Source organism: Oncorhynchus keta, chromosome 17 (genome assembly GCF_023373465.1).
Source record: "Oncorhynchus keta strain PuntledgeMale-10-30-2019 chromosome 17, Oket_V2, whole genome shotgun sequence".
In the NCBI taxonomy this organism is placed as follows: Eukaryota; Metazoa; Chordata; class Actinopteri; order Salmoniformes; family Salmonidae; genus Oncorhynchus; species Oncorhynchus keta.
The window spans coordinates 16,920,237-16,938,315 of NC_068437.1; the positions used below are offsets into that span (position 1 = coordinate 16,920,237).

At 43.6% G+C, this 18,079-nt stretch overlaps 1 protein-coding gene across 3 annotated transcripts; it reads left to right on the forward strand.

The window, feature by feature from the left end:
• The first annotated feature begins 309 nt into the window (after positions 1 to 309).
• On the forward strand, positions 310 to 17,985 carry parvb (parvin, beta). Of its 3 annotated transcripts, none has more exons than XM_052465626.1 (13): positions 310 to 631; positions 8,849 to 8,938; positions 9,764 to 9,834; positions 9,934 to 10,036; positions 10,209 to 10,349; positions 15,415 to 15,530; positions 15,627 to 15,685; positions 15,786 to 15,805; positions 15,906 to 15,967; positions 16,071 to 16,139; positions 16,271 to 16,372; positions 16,492 to 16,564; positions 17,016 to 17,985. In XM_052465626.1, the coding sequence occupies exons 1-13, from the start codon at positions 517 to 519 to the stop codon at positions 17,090 to 17,092; spliced, it is 1,098 nt and encodes a 365-aa protein (XP_052321586.1). In that variant the 5' UTR covers positions 310 to 516; the 3' UTR covers positions 17,093 to 17,985. The 3 variants fall into 3 exon arrangements, with proteins under 3 accessions (XP_052321586.1, XP_052321588.1, XP_052321587.1); XM_052465628.1 differs by lacking the exon at positions 310 to 631 and adding an exon at positions 2,169 to 2,324; XM_052465627.1 differs by lacking the exon at positions 310 to 631 and adding an exon at positions 6,102 to 6,248.
• Positions 17,986 to 18,079: the final 94 nt, after the last annotated feature.

Here is an 18,079-nt window from a genome sequence, read left to right on the forward strand (position 1 = left end):
TGTGTCAAAAGCAAAAACCTATTTTCTATGGAAAACTAGAGCATACCACAGAAATACTGCTGTAAAACACTACTTCCAAAATACATGGAAATGGCAAATGATGTATTAGTTCCTCAGAGTATTAGATGTGGTTCTGCTTCTGAGTAAGGACTACTGGTATAGATGTTGAGTAGCCTATGACAAATTGTTATGCATCAAGCAGTCCCTCTATGGGCTATTGTGTGACGCATCCTCTCCTCTCATGGGACAACCGACATCCAGCCATTGACCGGCGCTGTCGGGTAGCCAATAATAAAGGCGATGCCTTGTCTGCTAACTGAGTCATCCGGTCCATTGAAGTCAAACGGGCACTCCTCTCCTCCTATTGTTACCGCTACCGTCCCGAAGTGTTGTCTTTTGAAGCGCCACGTCCTTTTTCCTGCCAGCGGACTTAATTCCAGGTGTTCAATGAATCACGGGGATTGAGGTTTCACAGAATTGAGCTGCAGCGAACAGTTAGTTGACCGTTGCTCAAAGATGGCTGGAGCTCCTGTTAGGTCAGCGACTTCGCAGTCAGGCAAGATGAAAAAGGACGAATCTTTCCTTGGAAAATTAGGAGGAACGCTGGTTAGAAAGAAGAAGTCCAAAGAAGGTAACGTATAACCTTAATTCCCTAAAGCGTGACGTTATACATTGTCATAATACTCATTTGTGTATCCGTTTTATTCCCCGCTGTCCATGGTGCTGTAATTTACGTTTCCCATCAATACGTTATATTGACATGGGTCTAAATGTAGGATATGACTTCATAAAACCTTTTTAGTTGGAATACAGAACAACAACCGGGTTGCATGAGCCACATCCATGTCAAATATTTCTCATCTTTATTTCAAGCCATTGAAATGGCTATGATCAGAAGTAGCCTACTATTATAAAACATTGGACTTCAATACAAATCATACATGCCATGGCAAGTTATACTTTTTGAAAAAAATATATAAAAAAAAAACATCAACGAAATACTCTCTCAACCTTGGGAAGTCTCAAAGTGAATAGAAGAAAAAAAACACAAAGAAAGTTGACTGGCAAGTGGCATTCCTCATGATGTAATAAACATAAATAGATCAGATGGTCATCACCTATGCCAAGAAGGCAAGGTTATTAAGATAAGGAGTAAGAGGATTACTGTCCCATGATGTTTACTTTCTCTTCTCTTTTGAATAACGTTTGGACTGTCCTAGTTGTGCAGTTTCACCTTTTCATTTATTTACCAAGCCATTTTGAAGCCCACTTCCCAACTCTCTGTCTAGTATGAACAGCTGCAAGATTCGGCCTCTGTGTGTGTGTGTGTGTGTGTGTCAGTCCCTCCCTGCCTGGCCATGTGTTTGTCATTTTCTATATAAGGAACTCTAAAGGCAGAAGAATGGAGGCTAGGTTGCAATTGCTGTGGAACCCCAGTAAATTCCAGTCATCAAGACTTAGTACCTCCTGTATGTGTTCTGGGCACGTGCTCTATTAGGGGGAAAAGATTTCCTGAAGGTGAAGCTCATGTTCCGTGTTTGTTACTTATACCACAGCTAAATAGTGCCCCTTTGTGGCGACTGGTGAAAGTGATGATAACCCTGGCCTGGGGGGATGGAAGAACAGTCTCAAGACAGCACTTTCTGTGATAAATGCAGAATAAATAAATACAAATAGATGTATTCAGTGAATGATTGAAAAGTGTAGCCAGGTCAGGTTGGATGTAGTCTTTTTTTAACTCAGAAAGATCACAACCAGACAAAACGAATTAGCTGAGTGGTATAGGCCTAACTGTACATTCACTGGGTAATTACTTTAGGCATTTTCTATATTCAATTGTGCTCTTTGGGAAATTTCCTTTCGTCTCTAAATGGAAACCACACATTCAGTACTCTATGATTTGCCCAATAAGTGTACACGTTGCAACTCTCAGTTTGAGACTATGAACAGCAGCTTGTGATCAAGGCCAAATACACATTATAAGGTCTTCTGAAGAAAATAAAGGTCTGTTATAATAGCTGTATTACTGCTATGTGTTGAACTCCGATTCCTGCTGTGTGTGCCGGACCTAGATATCATGTGTTTGTGACTGTTTCTGCAGATAAACGGAAAGGAAGTATCTCTCTCCCTGATGTGTTCTTTTAAGGCTAGTGTCAATCACCACCGCACTGGACTTAAGAGGGATAATAGTCAGTAAAAAGTGCTAGTCATGGCCTTAAATTTATTATAATGACGAGTGTCTCCATTATGTCTTAATGGGTGTGACTGAGGGAAATATTATTTTAGTGTTACAGCAATGTCTACCTCAGAAAATGCTCCCACAAGTAAGTTTTCTTTTTTTTGTTTCACATATTTTTTTTTCTAGTCTATGTAGTAAATGTATAATCTAGAAATGATTTGCTTGAGTAGCTATAGAGAAATACTTTCGCTGTGAAAATGAGTGCTGGGGACATATCAAAAGCCCATTTGTACAGTGTAATTTGAGAAGTTAGTTTGGTGACCGACTGCATTTCCCCTGCAAATGTAAAAAATAAATGAATGTTTGTATAATACAGTCAGTCACCTAAATAACTTCTCAAATTACACAGAATAAATGGGCTTTTGATGTCCCCAGCACTCATTTTCACAGGGAAAGTATTTGTATAATACAGAGTACAATTTTTACATTAACAAATTAAAACATTTGAATGATGTACAGTACCAGTCAAATGTTTGGACACACCTACTCGTTCCAGGGTTTTTCTTTATTTTTACTATTTTCTACATTGTAGAATAATAGTGAAGATATCAAAACTGAAATAACACATATGGAATCATGTAGTAACCAAAGAAGTGTTAAACAAATCTACATTTATTTCACATTTGAGATTCTTCAAATAGCCACCCTTTGCTTTGATGATAGCTTTGCACACTCTTGGCATTCTCTCAACCAGCTTCGTGAGGTAGTCACCTGGAATTCATTTCAATTAACAGGTGTTCCTTTGGGGAATTTCTTTCCTTCTTAATGTGTTTGAGCCAATCAGTTGTGTTGTAACTAGATAAGGGTGGTATACAGGATATAGCCCTATTTGGTACAAGACCAAGTCCATATTAAGGCAAGAACAGCTCAAATAAGCAAAGAGAAACGACAGAACTTTGAATGTTTCAAGTTTCTTCAAGTGCAGTCGCAAAAACCATCAAGCGCTATGATGAAACTGGCTCTCATGAGGACCGCCACAGGAAAGGAAGACCCAGTTACCTCTGCTGTAGAGGATAAGTTCATTAGAGTTACCAGCCTCAGAAATTGCAGCCCAAATAAATGCATCACAGAGTTCAAGTAACAGACACATCTCAACACCAACTCACCAGAGAAGACCGCATGAATCAGGCCTTCACGGTCAAATTTCTGCAAAGAAAACACTACTTAAGGACACCGATAAGAAGAAGAGACTTGTACGTGTAAACGTGTACATGTGTAAAAATGTCTACAAATCTGTTTTTGCTTTGTCATTATATGGGTATTGTGTGTAGATTGAGTAGGGGGGGAACTATTTTATCCATTTCAGAATAAGGCTGTAACGTAACAAAATGTGGAATATGTGAAGGGGTCTGAATACTTTCTGGCACTGTGTATATACAGTATATATATTAGAACCGTCTTTTGGCAGTTATAGAGAAATATTTGATTGCGATGGTTTTCTCCGTTGAAATGATGTTCATTTATGTAATGTTATTTCTGAAGCCTGATAAGTGTTATAAATCAGTGAAGGTTTACCAGTAGTAGAGTCAGCATGACTGTCATCATAGCTAATGACGGGTCAACTGAAAGCTCTGAATAGCCCAGGTCCAGGGTTGTGACATGGTCATCTCAGCACTGGAGAGTGGGGGTGTGTGGATTCTGTGTCCGTTTAGTCACTCATGCCTATGCTGCCTGTCCGACATAAATAAACTGTGCTAAATTTAAGGCCTTGCCTGTCTCACTGAGGCATAAATAACTTTTCCCCGGGTCACAGTAAATCATGTTCCCCCAGGGGGCACGGGAACCTTGTTTTACATTGAAAATCTACTGAGATATAAGGAGATGTAAGCTTTTCATCTTCATTGAATGGGTATATTTAGATTATATTTACACCATGAATTTGACACACTTTACCTCCAGCTTGCAGCTAAATTGCTGGTGGTATGTTGTTGTTTTTGTCGATTGACTGCAGTCTTCTGCCTACTCCACTCTGCTAGTGGTCTTAACCATGACAGGTGTTTCATATAATGTCTGCAAAGAAGCTGGCTGGTGATTTATTTCACTGCAAGGCCGGTGGTAGAACTAAATTAGTGTAATTATATTAAGAGGAATAGGCTGCTCGGCCATGAAAACCCATTTCACGAAGCTCCCGATGAACAGGTAATGTGCTGATGTTGCTTCCAGAGGTAGTTTGGAATCGTGTTGCAACCGAGGACAATCCATTTTTACGAGCTTCAGCACTCGGCGGTCCCGTTCTGTGAGCTTGTGTGGTCTACCACTTCGCGGCTGAGCCGTTGTTGCTCCTAGACATTTCCACTTCACAATAAAAGCACTTACAGTGGACCGGGGCTGCTCAACGGTGCCACCTTGAAAGACACTGAGCTCTTCAGTAAGGCCATTCAATCAATCACATTTATTTATAAAGCCCTTTTTCCATCAGCCAATGTCACAAAGTGCTATACAGGAACCCAGCCTAAAACCCCAAACAGCAAGCAATGCAGATGTAGAAGCACAGTGGCTAGGAAAAACTCCCTAGAAAGGCAGAAACCTAGAGAGGAACCAGGCTCTGAGGGGTGGCCAGTCCTCTTTTGGCTGTGCCGGGTTGAGATTATAACAGTACATGGCCAAAATTCTACTGCCGATGTTTGTCTATGGAGATTGCATGGCTGTATGCTCGATTTTATACACCTGTCAGCAACGGGTGTGGCTGAAATAGCCAAATCCACTAATTTGAAGGGCTGTCCACATACTTTTGTATATAGTGTGTATTTACACACTATGAGGTTGGAATAATACTGTGACATTTTGAAAATGATGATAATGACTCCATATCTTTTAGTGTAAGAAATGTCAGCCTGTTGTGGTGGGATTTAGTTTTGGCCTGCCTTGTGACATCACCAGGTGGTAAATTCTTTAATAGACCAATAACAAAGAGAGTTCCAAACCTCTCTGCCAACTACAGCTAGTTTTCCACCCAGACAACTCCCATGCAGTCCCTGGCAAAATGGTTTCTTGAGAAATTGCTAAGATGCTATTTTTGTTTCTTTTTGACCATTTTAATTGAAAACAATCACAGTAAATTACTTAATTGTTACCAGGAAATCATTTGATATTGAGATAAAAATTGTACCTTTAAGATCTGAAAGCAACGCTTAAGGCATAATGATGAAGTTGTACACTAAAGAACATCTCTAACCAAGAAAGATAGCCTGTTGGGTTTTTCATACGTAGCTTACCTGGGATTATCATATAAACAAAAAACAGGAACATCACACTGCTGTCTGAGTTCATCCAGCATTAGACTGTTCTCCTATGCAGTATGATAGTTTAATCATATTGTGTTACCGTGCACCTTCCTACGCAGTACTGCTGCTGCTAGATTGGGTACACAAACACAACATGGTCCATGTCAGTGCAGTAGTGTAGTGTAGTAGTATCCATGCCTTCTGTCCTGTCCTGTGTTGTCTCTAGCGTCCCCAGGGTTAGTTAGGTAGTGTTCCGCTATTGTGGTTCCAGTTCCGTTCCTGCCCTGGTAATCCCCCCACCCACCCACCCCCACACACAAACACACATTTGATTTTCTCATATCATTGTAGGGACCTAAAATTAATTTCCATTCAAAATCCTATTTTATCTAACCCTAAACCAAACTCCTAACCCTTAACCCTAACCCTAATTCTAAACCTAACCCTAGTTGTAACCTAGTTGTTATTGTTTTACTATCCTTGTGGGGACTTTGTGGGATGTTAGGTCCCCACAAGGATAGAAGAACCAACACACACACACACACACACACACCCCTCCTCTGCTCCTGTAACTGGACCGCAAGGGTGGGGGGGGTTGTGACAGAAATAAACACGTGATGATGCCTCGGCCACTGCCTAGTCCCACCAGGCAGGACCTCACACACACACTCTCTCTATTACTATACCTTCACTTCGCTGCTACTCTCTGAGCACCTCTGGGATCCCTGGGCTAATTTCTGGAGACATGGCGGGCCTACTATGTGGGACCAAGAGGAAGAAACAAGGTAGTTCTGTTTGACTTGGTGGGATTGGCTGGAAGGGCTGGCTGCTTATGGAACTCTGATTTATGAATGGGGAAGCATACCCTGTACCGTATTTACATTTTGTGAGTGCTGCTGGTATGTTGCTGTTTAGGGACCCGTTTGTGTTTGTGTTTGTAATCCAGATTCAGCTTCGGTTGTGATCTATTGACACATTACATTTCTACGGCAGTATTATTTGGCTATATTATTGTTTGGGAGGGCTTTGGTCAAATCCTTAGCAGTAATTTTCACTCATTCGATTGTATCACAGATGTACTGGACAGAGTCACAGTGGGAGGAAGTAGCACAATTATGATGAAACGCAGGACTGTAATTGGAAAGGAAATGCTGATCTGGTGTGTGATGCAGGCAGGCCCGCTGGCTTGTGGTTGAGCTCTACAGCAGGGCAAATCAGATAGGACATCGTTAGAAACTACAGAGGACTACTCCTCTCCCCAACATCAACAACATCCCTTTTCTGCATACCTTAAATGCGCTGTCTGCTGTTTTCTGCATACCTTAAATGCGCTGTCTGCTGTTTTCTGCATACCTCAAATGCACTGTCTACTGTTTTCTGTATACCTTAAATGTGCTGTCTGCTGTTTTCCGCATACCTTATATGCACTGTCTACTGTTTTCTGCATACCTTATTTGCTGTCTGCTGTTTTCTGCATACCTTAAATGTGCCGTCTGCTGTTTTCTGCATACCTTAAATGCACTGTCTACTGTTTTCTGCATACCTTAAATGTGCTGTCTGCTGTTTTCCGCATACCTTATATGCACTGTCTACTGTTTTCTGCATACCTTAAATGTGCTGTCTACTGTTTTCTGCATACCTTAAATGTGCTGTCTACTGTTTTCTGCATACCTTAAATGCACTGTCTACTGTTTTCTGCATACCTTAAATGTGCTGTCTGCTGTTTTCTGCATACCTTAAATACACTGTCTACTGTTTTATGCATACCTTAAATGCACTGTCTACTGTTTTCTGCATACCTTATATGCACTGTCTACTGTTTTCTGCATACCTTAAATGTGCTGTCTACTGTTTTCTGCATACCTTAAATGTGCTGTCTACTGTTTTCTGCATACCTTAAATGCACTGTCTACTGTTTTCTGCATACCTTAAATGTGCTGTCTGCTGTTTTCTGCATACCTTAAATACACTGTCTACTGTTTTATGCATACCTTAAATGCACTGTCTACTGTTTTCTGCATACCTTAAATGCACTGTCTACTGTTTTCTGCATACCTTAAATGTGCTGTCTGCTGTTTTCTGTATACCTTATGTGCTGTCTGCTGTTTTCTGCATACCTTAAATGCACTGTCTACTGTTTTCTGCATACCTTAAATGCACTGTCTACTGTTTTCTGCATACCTTAAATGTGCTGTCTGCTGTTTTCTGTATACCTTATGTGCTGTCTGCTGTTTTCTGTATACCTTATGTGCTGTCTGCTGTTTTCTGCATACCATAAATGCACTGTCTACTGTTTTCTGCCGCAGAGGAAGATGAAAGGAATGTAGCCATTAGGGTTAGAGGCCTAAATGTAGACACTAGCCAAATCCCAGAGGTAACGTCAGCCTGTGTCAGTGAAGGTGAATCAAAGCACAGCTCAGCAACAGAGTGGTTTGGCTTCATCTTGTGGTTTGTTTACAGCCTAATCTCTGGAACCCAGGATCAAGTATTACATGTGCTTAACAGTCACAAGAGACTATTTACGTCCTCAGTGATCAGCGAATTCATGTCGATGCGTCCTATTGAGTGCTTGTTATCATCCATTCACTAATAGAGCCATTAGATTTCTGGATTAGTATTAGTGTAGAACTACCCATGGAGAAGGTGTGGCGTCAGTCTTAGGCTCCAGGCAGTGTGTTAATCCCCCCCTCACACCAGACAGTGGGGTAGACACACACACACACACACACACACACACACACACACACACACACACACACACACACACACACACACACACACACACACACACACACACACACACACACACACACACACACACAGAGGAGCCCACTGCCGCCACCCTTAGACAGCTGTGGGGTGTGCTGTGTGTGTGTGTGTCCTCTCACTGAGCTTTAATAGAATGGGAAATATAAATATCTTCACGTGTGTGTGTGTGTGTGCGTGTGTGTGTGTGTGTGTGTGTGTGTGTGTGTGTGTGTGTGTGTGTGTGTGTGTGTGTGTGTGTGTGTGTGTGTGTGTGTGTGTGTGTGTGTGTGTGTGTGTGTGTGTGTGTGTGTGTGTTTGTGTGCTAGGCTCTCATCCACTTGTTGAACACACTGATAACAGATCTACACCTGAAACTTGAGCTGTACGTTGTTGTTGCTTCTACTCCAACAGAGCCATTTACTTTATGTTCGTATTCTTGTCTTTCCTTATTTTTGTATTGTTGTTGCGTTGTCGTGACGATTGGACGATGTACACCATGCGTATCCCGTACATACGACTTGTACAATTTGAAACTGAAACTGTGTGTATGTGCGTGGTGAGGGTCATTCTGAGGTTAATGCTACTGACTAAAAATGTTTATCTAATGCTGGGTCCTCTCTGTTGTCCCTGTCCTCAGTGAGTGACCTTCATGAGGAGGGGAAGAATGCCATCAACACTCCCATGCTGCCCTCTGGGACTGAAATCCACCCTGAGGACACCATGCTGGGTAACAAGAACTCCTAAAACTCAAACCCTTACCCTAAAACTAACCTTCATACGTACACCATGTTTCTGTGTTGCTCGGTAACACCAACTCAAACCCTTACCCTAAAACTAACCTTCATACGTACACCATGTTTCTGTGTTGCTCGGTAACACCAACTCAAACTCCTAATGCTGACCTCCATACATACAGTCCATAGGAGAACCCTTTTTGGTTCCTGGTAGAACCCTTTTGGGTTCCATGTAGAACCCTCTGGGGGAAAGGATTCTACTTGGAATGTCTCTGTGGGCCTCCTGGACAAACCAGAGCCTCTCTCATCTACAGAATCTTATGTATCAAAAACTGTTGTGCCATTTGTTGTCATTCCACTTCAGTCTTGTAGGTGTATTGGTCACTTACTTCTGATGCCTTTGGTGGACTGTTGATGACACTTTTGGCCTTTGGTGACAACTGTACTCGTTGATGCCTGAGGGTTACGAGGTTATGTCTGGAGACCTTACTGAAGCTGATTTGGGGGTGACTTCTGGGCACTCCGGGAACTAATTGTGACTGTGAGTGACCTTTGGTAGAAGAGGAAATGAAAGAGCAATGTGCAGAGGGGTGGAGTTAGGACAACACCCTGTGTCTTAATAATTCCCCTCATCACCAAACCGATTCACTCTATGATTTAAGATAACTGTGCTCTCTACAGGAGAAGAGGACTGAGTGTGTGTGTGTGTGTGTGTGGGGGGGTTAGGGTTAGGGGGAATATGTGTTTACTTCCACCATGTATTAGTTGGATCCCTCTGGCTTCACAGCTGAGTCTTTCTCCCATCATGCCTTTCTTAGAAGAGAATGCTGAGAGGAACATGCTGGATCCGACCTCAAGGGAGAATCCAAAATTCAAAGATCTTCAGAGGGTAGGTGTCTTATGCGTTGCTTAGTATTTCTCTCTGTATGCTGTAGATCAAACACCGGTAACAGATCCACACCTGACACCTGTATGTTCTTGTTCCTAGGTATTGATAGACTGGATCAACAATGAGCTGGAAGAGGACAGGATCATCGTCAAAGGCTTGGAGGAGGATTGCTATGATGGACAGGTGCTTCAGAAATTATTTGGTAAGGCAGAATTAGCTTGGACTTTGTGTAGTGTCTGTGGCTGAACTTGTGTTTGATTGTTTGTACATCAAATGATAAGGTTGACAAGGTAACTTTGCAGTACACAGTATTCGGATGAATGTTATAGTATACAGATCTGCATAACCGTGTAACTCCTCTCTCCCGGTGACAGAGAAGCTGTCTGGGCGTAAGCTGAACGTGGCTGAGGTGACCCAGTCAGAGATAGGACAGAAACAGAAGCTCCAGACGGTACTGGAGGCCGTCAACGAGCTGCTCCGGCCTCACGGCTGGTCCATCGAGTGGAGCGTTGACTGTGAGTTGTTCACTAAAGCCCTGAAAATACAGTCATTCAATATCCAGCTTGACACACAGGACTAACGTAAGGGTTCACAGACCATCAGACACATACCTTTACACAATCGCTGCTACAGATCAGTTCTGTTATGGCAACCTAAGTCTTTAAAGAGATACATTATCTTCTTGTTGAATATTACCATAGGCACTGTATTTCACCTGATTTACAGTAGTACTGAACTGTATTTAACCTGATTTACAGTAGTACTGAACTCTATTTAACCTGATTTACAGTAGTACTGAACTCTATTTAACCTGATTTACAGTAGTACTGAACTGTATTTCACTTGATTTATAGTAGTAGTATAGCAACGCTAGCTAACGCACACAGATTAGCATCACTGTAGTGCTATTCACTCAACTGTACGACTTGATTAGTTCAGTGTTAGCTAGCTACATAGCTGTCTTTGTTTCCAAGATAATTGTGTAGTTTAGTGTGTGTAGCCTTGGAGTGATTATCTTAATTCACTGAGGTTCGCTTGCCAGCTATTGTCGTTCTTTTAACTCAACGTAACGTAAACAACACTGCTAGCTAGCCAGCTAGCCCCCGAATAGCAGCACTGTAGAAATTATTACACTCAACGGAACGACTTGATTAGTGTAGTGTCAACAACGCAGCTACTGCCAGCTAGCCTACTTTAGCAGTACTGTATCATTTTAATCATTTTAGTCAATAAGATTCTTGCTACGTAAGCCTAACTTTCTGAACATTCGAGACGTGTAGTCCGCTTGTCATTCAATTTCCTTGCATTAGCGTAGCCTTTTCTGTAGCCTGTCAACTATGTGTCTGTCTATCCCTGTTCTCTCCTCTCTGCACAGACCATACAAACGCTCCACACCGCGTGACCGCGACCACCCTAACCTGGTGGTCCCAGCGCGTACGACCCACGTGGAGTTCCAGGTCTCCGGTAGCCTCTGGAACTGCCAATCTGCGGCCAACAAGGCAGAGTTCATCTCAGCCTATGCCTCCCTCCAGTCCCTTGACTTCTTGGCACTGACGGAAACATGGATCACCACAGATAACACTGCTACTCCTACTGCTCTCTCCTCGTCCGCCCACGTGTTCTCGCACACCCCGAGAGCTTCTGGTCAGCGGGGTGGTGGCACCGGGATCCTCATCTCTCCCAAGTGGTCTTTCTCTCTTTCTCCCCTTACCCATCTGTCTATTGCCTCCTTTGAATTCCATGCTGTCACAGTTACCAGCCCTTTCAAGCTTAACATCCTTATCATTTATCGCCCTCCAGGTTCCCTTGGAGAGTTCATCAATGAGCTTGATGCCTTGATAAGCTCCTTTCCTGAGGACGGCTCACCTCTCACAGTTCTGGGCGACTTTAACCTCCCCACGTCTACCTTTGACTCATTCCTCTCTGCCTCCTTCTTTCCACTCCTCTCCTCTTTTGACCTCACCCTCTCACCTTCCCCCCTACTCACAAGGCAGGCAATACGCTTGACCTCATCTTTACTAGATGCTGTTCTTCCACTAACCTCATTGCAACTCCCCTCCAAGTCTCCGACCACTACCTTGTATCCTTTTCCCTCTCGCTCTCATCCAACACTTCCCACACTGCCCCTACTCGGATGGTATCGCGCCGTCCCAACCTTCGCTCTCTCTCCCCCGCTACTCTCTCCTCTTCCATCCTATCTTCTCTTCCCTCTGCTCAAACTTTCTCCAACCTATCTCCTGATTCTGCCTCCTCAACCCTCCTCTCCTCCCTTACTGCATCCTTTGACTCCCTATGTCCCCTATCCTCCAGGCCGGCTCGGTCCTCCCCTCCCGCTCCGTGGCTCGACGACTCATTGCGAGCTCACAGAACAGGGCTCCGGGCAGCCGAGCGGAAATGGAGGAAAACTCGCCTCCCTGCGGACCTGGCATCCTTTCACTCCCTCCTCTCTACATTTTCCTCCTCTGTCTCTGCTGCTAAAGCCACTTTCTACCATTCTAAGTTCCAAGCATCTGCCTCTAACCCTAGGAAGCTCTTTGCCACCTTCTCCTCCCTCCTGAATCCTCCCCCTCCCTCCTCCCTCTCTGCAGATGACTTCGTCAACCATTTTGAAAAGAAGGTCGATGACATCCGATCCTCGTTTGCTAAGTCAAACGACACCGCTGGTTCTGCTCACACTGCCCTACCCTATGCTCTGACCTCTTTCTCCCCTCTCTCTCCAGATGAAATCTCGCGTCTTGTGACGGCCGGCCGCCCAACAACCTGCCCGCTTGACCCTATCCCCTCCTCTCTTCTCCAGACCATTTCCGGAGACCTTCTCCCTTACCTCACCTCGCTCATCAACTCATCCCTGACCGCTGGCTACGTCCCTCCCGTCTTCAAGAGAGCGAGAGTTGCACCCCTTCTGAAAAAACCTACACTCGATCCCTCCGATGTCAACAACTACAGACCAGTATCCCTTCTCTCTTTTCTCTCCAAAACTCTTGAGCGTGCCGTCCTTGGCCAGCTCTACCGCTATCTCTCTCAGAATGACCTTCTTGATCCAAACCAGTCAGGTTTCAAGACTAGTCATTCAACTGAGACTGCTCTTCTCTGTATCACGGAGGCGCTCCGCACTGCTAAAGCTAACTCTCTCTCCTCTGCTCTCATCCTTCTAGACCTATCGGCTGCCTTCGACACTGTGAACCATCAGATCCTCCTCTCCACCCTCTCCGAGTTGGGCATCTCCGGCGCGGCCCACGCTTGGATTGCGTCCTACCTGACAGGTCGCTCCTACCAGGTGGCGTGGCGAGAATCTGTCTCCTCACCACGCGCTCTCACCACTGGTGTCCCCCAGGGCTCTGTTCTAGGCCCTCTCTTATTCTCGCTATACACCAAGTCACTTGGCTCTGTCATAACCTCACATGGTCTCTCCTATCATTGCTATGCAGACGACACACAATTAATCTTCTCCTTTCCCCCTTCTGATGACCAGGTGGCGAATCGCATCTCTGCATGTCTGGCAGACATATCAGTGTGGATGACGGATCACCACCTCAAGCTGAACCTCAGCAAGACGGAGCTCCTCTTCCTCCCGGGGAAGGACTGCCCGTTCCATGATCTCGCCATCACGGTTGACAACTCCATTGTGTCCTCCTCCCAGAGCGCTAAGAACCTTGGCGTGATCCTGGACAACACACTGACGTTCTCAACTAACATCAAGGCGGTGTCCCGTTCCTGTAGGTTCATGCTCTACAACATCCGCAGAGTACGACCCTGCCTCACACAGGAAGCGGCGCAGGTCCTAATCCAGGCACTTGTCATCTCCCGTCTTGATTACTGCAACTCGCTGTTGGCTGGGCTCCCTGCCTGTGCCATTAAACCCCTACAACTCATCCAGAACGCCGCAGCCCGTCTGGTGTTCAACCTTCCCAAGTTCTCTCACGTCACCCCGCTCCTCCGCTCTCTCCACTGGCTTCCAGTTGAAGCTCGCATCCGCTACAAGACCATGGTGCTCGCCTACGGAGCTGTGAGGGGAACGGCACCTCAGTACCTCCAGGCTCTGATCAGGCCCTACACCCAAACAAGGGCACTGCGTTCATCCACCTCTGGCCTGCTCGCCTCCCTACCACTGAGGAAGTACAGTTCCCGCTCAGCCCAGTCAAAACTGTTCGCTGCTCTGGCCCCCAATGGTGGAACAAACTCCCTCACGACGCCAGGACAGCGGAGTCAATCACCACCTTCCGGAGACACCTGAAACCCCACCTCTTCAAGGAATACCTAGGATAGGGTAAGTAAGGGTAGGTAATCCTTCTCCCCCAACAAGATTTAGATGCAAGTGGCTGTTCCACTGGTTGTCATAAGGTGTATGCACCAATTTGTAAGTCGCTCTGGATAAGAGCGTCTGCTAAATGACTTAAATGTAAATGTAAATGTACTGAACTGTATTTCACTTGATTTACAGTAGTACTGAACTGTATTTAACCTGATTTACAGTAGTACTGAACTGTATTTCACTTGATTTATAGTTGTACTGAACTGTATTTCACCTGATTTACAGTAGTACTGAACTGTATTTCACTTGATTTATAGTAGTACTGAACTGTATTTAACCTGATTTATAGTAGTACTGAACTCTATTTCACTTGATTCACAGTAGTACTCAAATCAAATCAAATCAAATGTATTTATATAGCCCTTCGTACATCAGCTGATATCTCAAAGTGCTGTACAGAAACCCAGCCTAAAACCCCAAACAGCAAGCAATGCAGGTGTAGAAGTACTGAACTGTATTTCACTTGATTTATAGTAGTACTGAACTGTATTTAACCTGATTTATAGTAGTACTGACCTGTATTTCACCTGATTTACAGTAGTACTGAACTGTATTTCACCTTATTTATAGTAGTACTGAACTGTATTTAACCTGATTTACAGTAGTACTGACCTGTATTTCACCTGATTTACAGTAGTACTGAACTGTATTTCACCTTATTTATAGTAGTACTGAACTGTATTTAACCTGATTTACAGTAGTACTGAACTGTATTTCAATTGATTTATAGTAGTACTGAACTGTATTTAACCTGATTTATAGTAGTACTGAACTCTATTTCACTTGATTTACAGTAGTACTGACCTGTATTTCACCTGATTTACAGTAGTACTGAACTGTATTTCACCTTATTTATAGTAGTACTGAACTGTATTTAACCTGATTTATAGTAGTACTGAACTGTATTTCACCTGATTTATAGTAGTACTGAACTGTATTTAACCTGATTTACAGTAGTACTGACCTGTATTTCACCTGATTTACAGTAGTACTGACCTGTATTTCACCTGATTTATAGTAGTACTGAACTGTATTTAACCTGATTTATAGTAGTACTGAACTCTATTTCACTTGATTTACAGTAGTACTGACCTGTATTTCACCTGATTTACAGTAGTACTGAACTGTATTTCACCTTATTTAACCTGAATTACAGTGAAGTGAATATAGCACACTATTCAACCATGGTCAAGTCATTCTAGCCATGGTAATTCAAAGTGATGTCACGGCTCACAACGCCCTCTTCTGGTCTCCTCTGCCGTCCACAGCTATCCATGCTAAGAACCTGGTGGCCATAGTGTACCTGCTGGTGGCTCTGGCCATGCACTACCTGGCCCCCATCAGACTGCCAGAGCACGTCTCTGTACAGGTGGTGGTGGTCAAGGTACGGAGACACAGCACACGTTGACATCTGTTATCTATTACACGTCATGAGGATGACTCGTTGACCTGTGTGTTTTGGTGGGTTTGATTGTTTTAGAAAAGAGAAGGCATACTGCAGACGTCTCATGTGACTAAGGAGCTGACGAGCACGACAGAGTATGTACTACCGTTATATCGGTTGTATGTTTTCAGTTTTCGTGGAAGTCCTTACAGTATACAGGTGTAACAATTCCGCTTTTCTTTATCTTCTTTCTAGGATGATGATGGGTAGATTTGGTGAGTACTTGTTGGTTGAACATTGAGGTCGGTTGTAAAATTGGATTAATGTGGAGTTAAAAATGTTTTTAAAAAAAGATGATTATCTCCTGTTTCTCAGAAAGGGATGCATTTGACACCCTCCTGGATCATGCACCGGACAAGCTCAACGTTGTGAAGAAGGTAAAATATTTGAAGAGAGATTCAAACCTGCAGAAGGCATTGTGTTTGGTTCCTTCATACTTTACTCTTTTTTTCAATCTTTTTTTATACCTCTCTCCATCAGTCCCTCATCACCTTTGTGAACAAACACCTGAACAAGCTGAACCTGGAGGTCACTGAGTTGGAGTCCCAGGTTAGAAATCTGATGGTGCTTTATTTAAAAACACAAGAGCTCAATCAATATAACATACTGTAGCTACTGGGCATAAGATACAGTGAGTTTTCCTCCATATCGTCATGTGGTTTTTATATTCTTGTGGCCAGTTTGCTGATGGTGTGTACCTGGTGCTGCTGATGGGACTGCTGGAGAACTACTTTGTCCCCCTCTACAACTTCTTCCTCACACCAGAGAACTTTGAGCAGAAGGTAGGTAGGATTATTAGAAGTGGTGTTTCTCTGTGAGTGGTGGACTTGTAGAAATGGTGGTTCTTTAGTCGACTCTTGGCAGTTTCCTCCGGTTGATCCTCTCTACCGGTTCCCCTCAGGTTCACAACGTGGCGTTTGCCTTTGAACTAATGCAGGACGGAGGCCTGAAGAAACCCAAAGCCAGGCCGGAAGGTATAGTAGAAAGTCAGTAACACATGGTGGGGGAATGCAGGTAGCGTGAATTCAGTTGGAAAGGGAAGCTTGGTTTAGGTAGGCTATGCATCGGAGAGCTTATGACACATGAGCAGCTGTAATGCCATAGATGTCCAATAGGTGTAGCTGTTGCCTCACTTTAGATACTTGAACATTGGTGTATGTCTAAGCCAGCCTTTGACCCACACACCCAACCTAAACCTAACCCTGCCAACTCTTATCATTCTGAATATAAAGTCTCACAAGATGTGTGGGTGTTTTCATTTTTATTTTTGCATACCAATATTACTCAGAATCAGTCAAGCAGCATAAACTACCTTGACTTGCCTATTTCTTTTCTGTGTGTGTTTGTGATCTTTCCTCTGGGAGCAGTTTGTTTGTTTGTTTTGAATAACTTTTGACTTAATTTGTGTGTCTTGTTCGGTTCTAGACGTTGTGAACTTGAACCTGAAGTCTACCTTGAGGGTGTTGTACAACCTGTTCACCAACTATAAGAACTCCGAGTGATGTCTACCTGCCACACGCACAGACACAGCCACAGTACAGTGTGAGGAGAATGAAGGCACTGTGTTTGTGCTGGCATCACACTGGCTGATGTCTGAACCCCTGAGGAAACCCACTGGGACTAAACCAAAGGCCCACCCCTTGTATCAGTGGGATGGTCTGAAGAGACTCCAAATGCTTGTATTTAATCTCCCCAATGTCAGTATTTAAATCCTCCTTTATGCTAACCCTACCCAAGCACACGTATGTTTCATGTTTTAGTACTCAGTCAACACTGTAGAATGATTCATGCAATTGGAAAACATGGGTTTGTATTTTATGCAAAAAAGCCACTACTGCTTTATAAGAAAATATTTATGATCCACTGTTGCATATGCTAAGACTTGCTGTATATCATATCTCAGAAAGCTTTGTACATTATTCATTATTCCCATATCATTATTATGGTATTGATACTACATCTATTGTTCTATTGTATGTTGCCATTCCACAATATGATATGAATGAATTCTAACAGTACTTTTAGATTTCTCTGATTGTTTATATGGACAGGTTCAAGCAATATTTCTTAACCGATGCTGACCCTGTTGCCTTTCACCTTAAGTGCCATGTTATTCTCTTCCTACTGTACCCGAGAGAGCCACAAAGCATTGTGATATTAACCTGCCCTTCAGACGATTCCCATTAGACCTTCCGGAGAACAGCTAGCGAGGCTCTCCACCACGATGTAGCAGAGAGCGAGAGACCTACAGGAGTCCACTCATGCATTTTAGACCGAGGGTAAATTATTAAGAGGGATGAGTCAAGTCTGGATCGCCAGGAGAGCAGCTTGTCACACTGCTTGTATGTATCTGCTTCGATGTCTGTCCATCCCAAAATAAATGTTTCAACTCAGACAGCGTGTGCTGCTGTAATTATACACTTTATACATGAACGTTAGCTTTCTTAGTTTGCCTTCAAAGTGAGTCAGAAGTGGGCTGTAGATTAGAA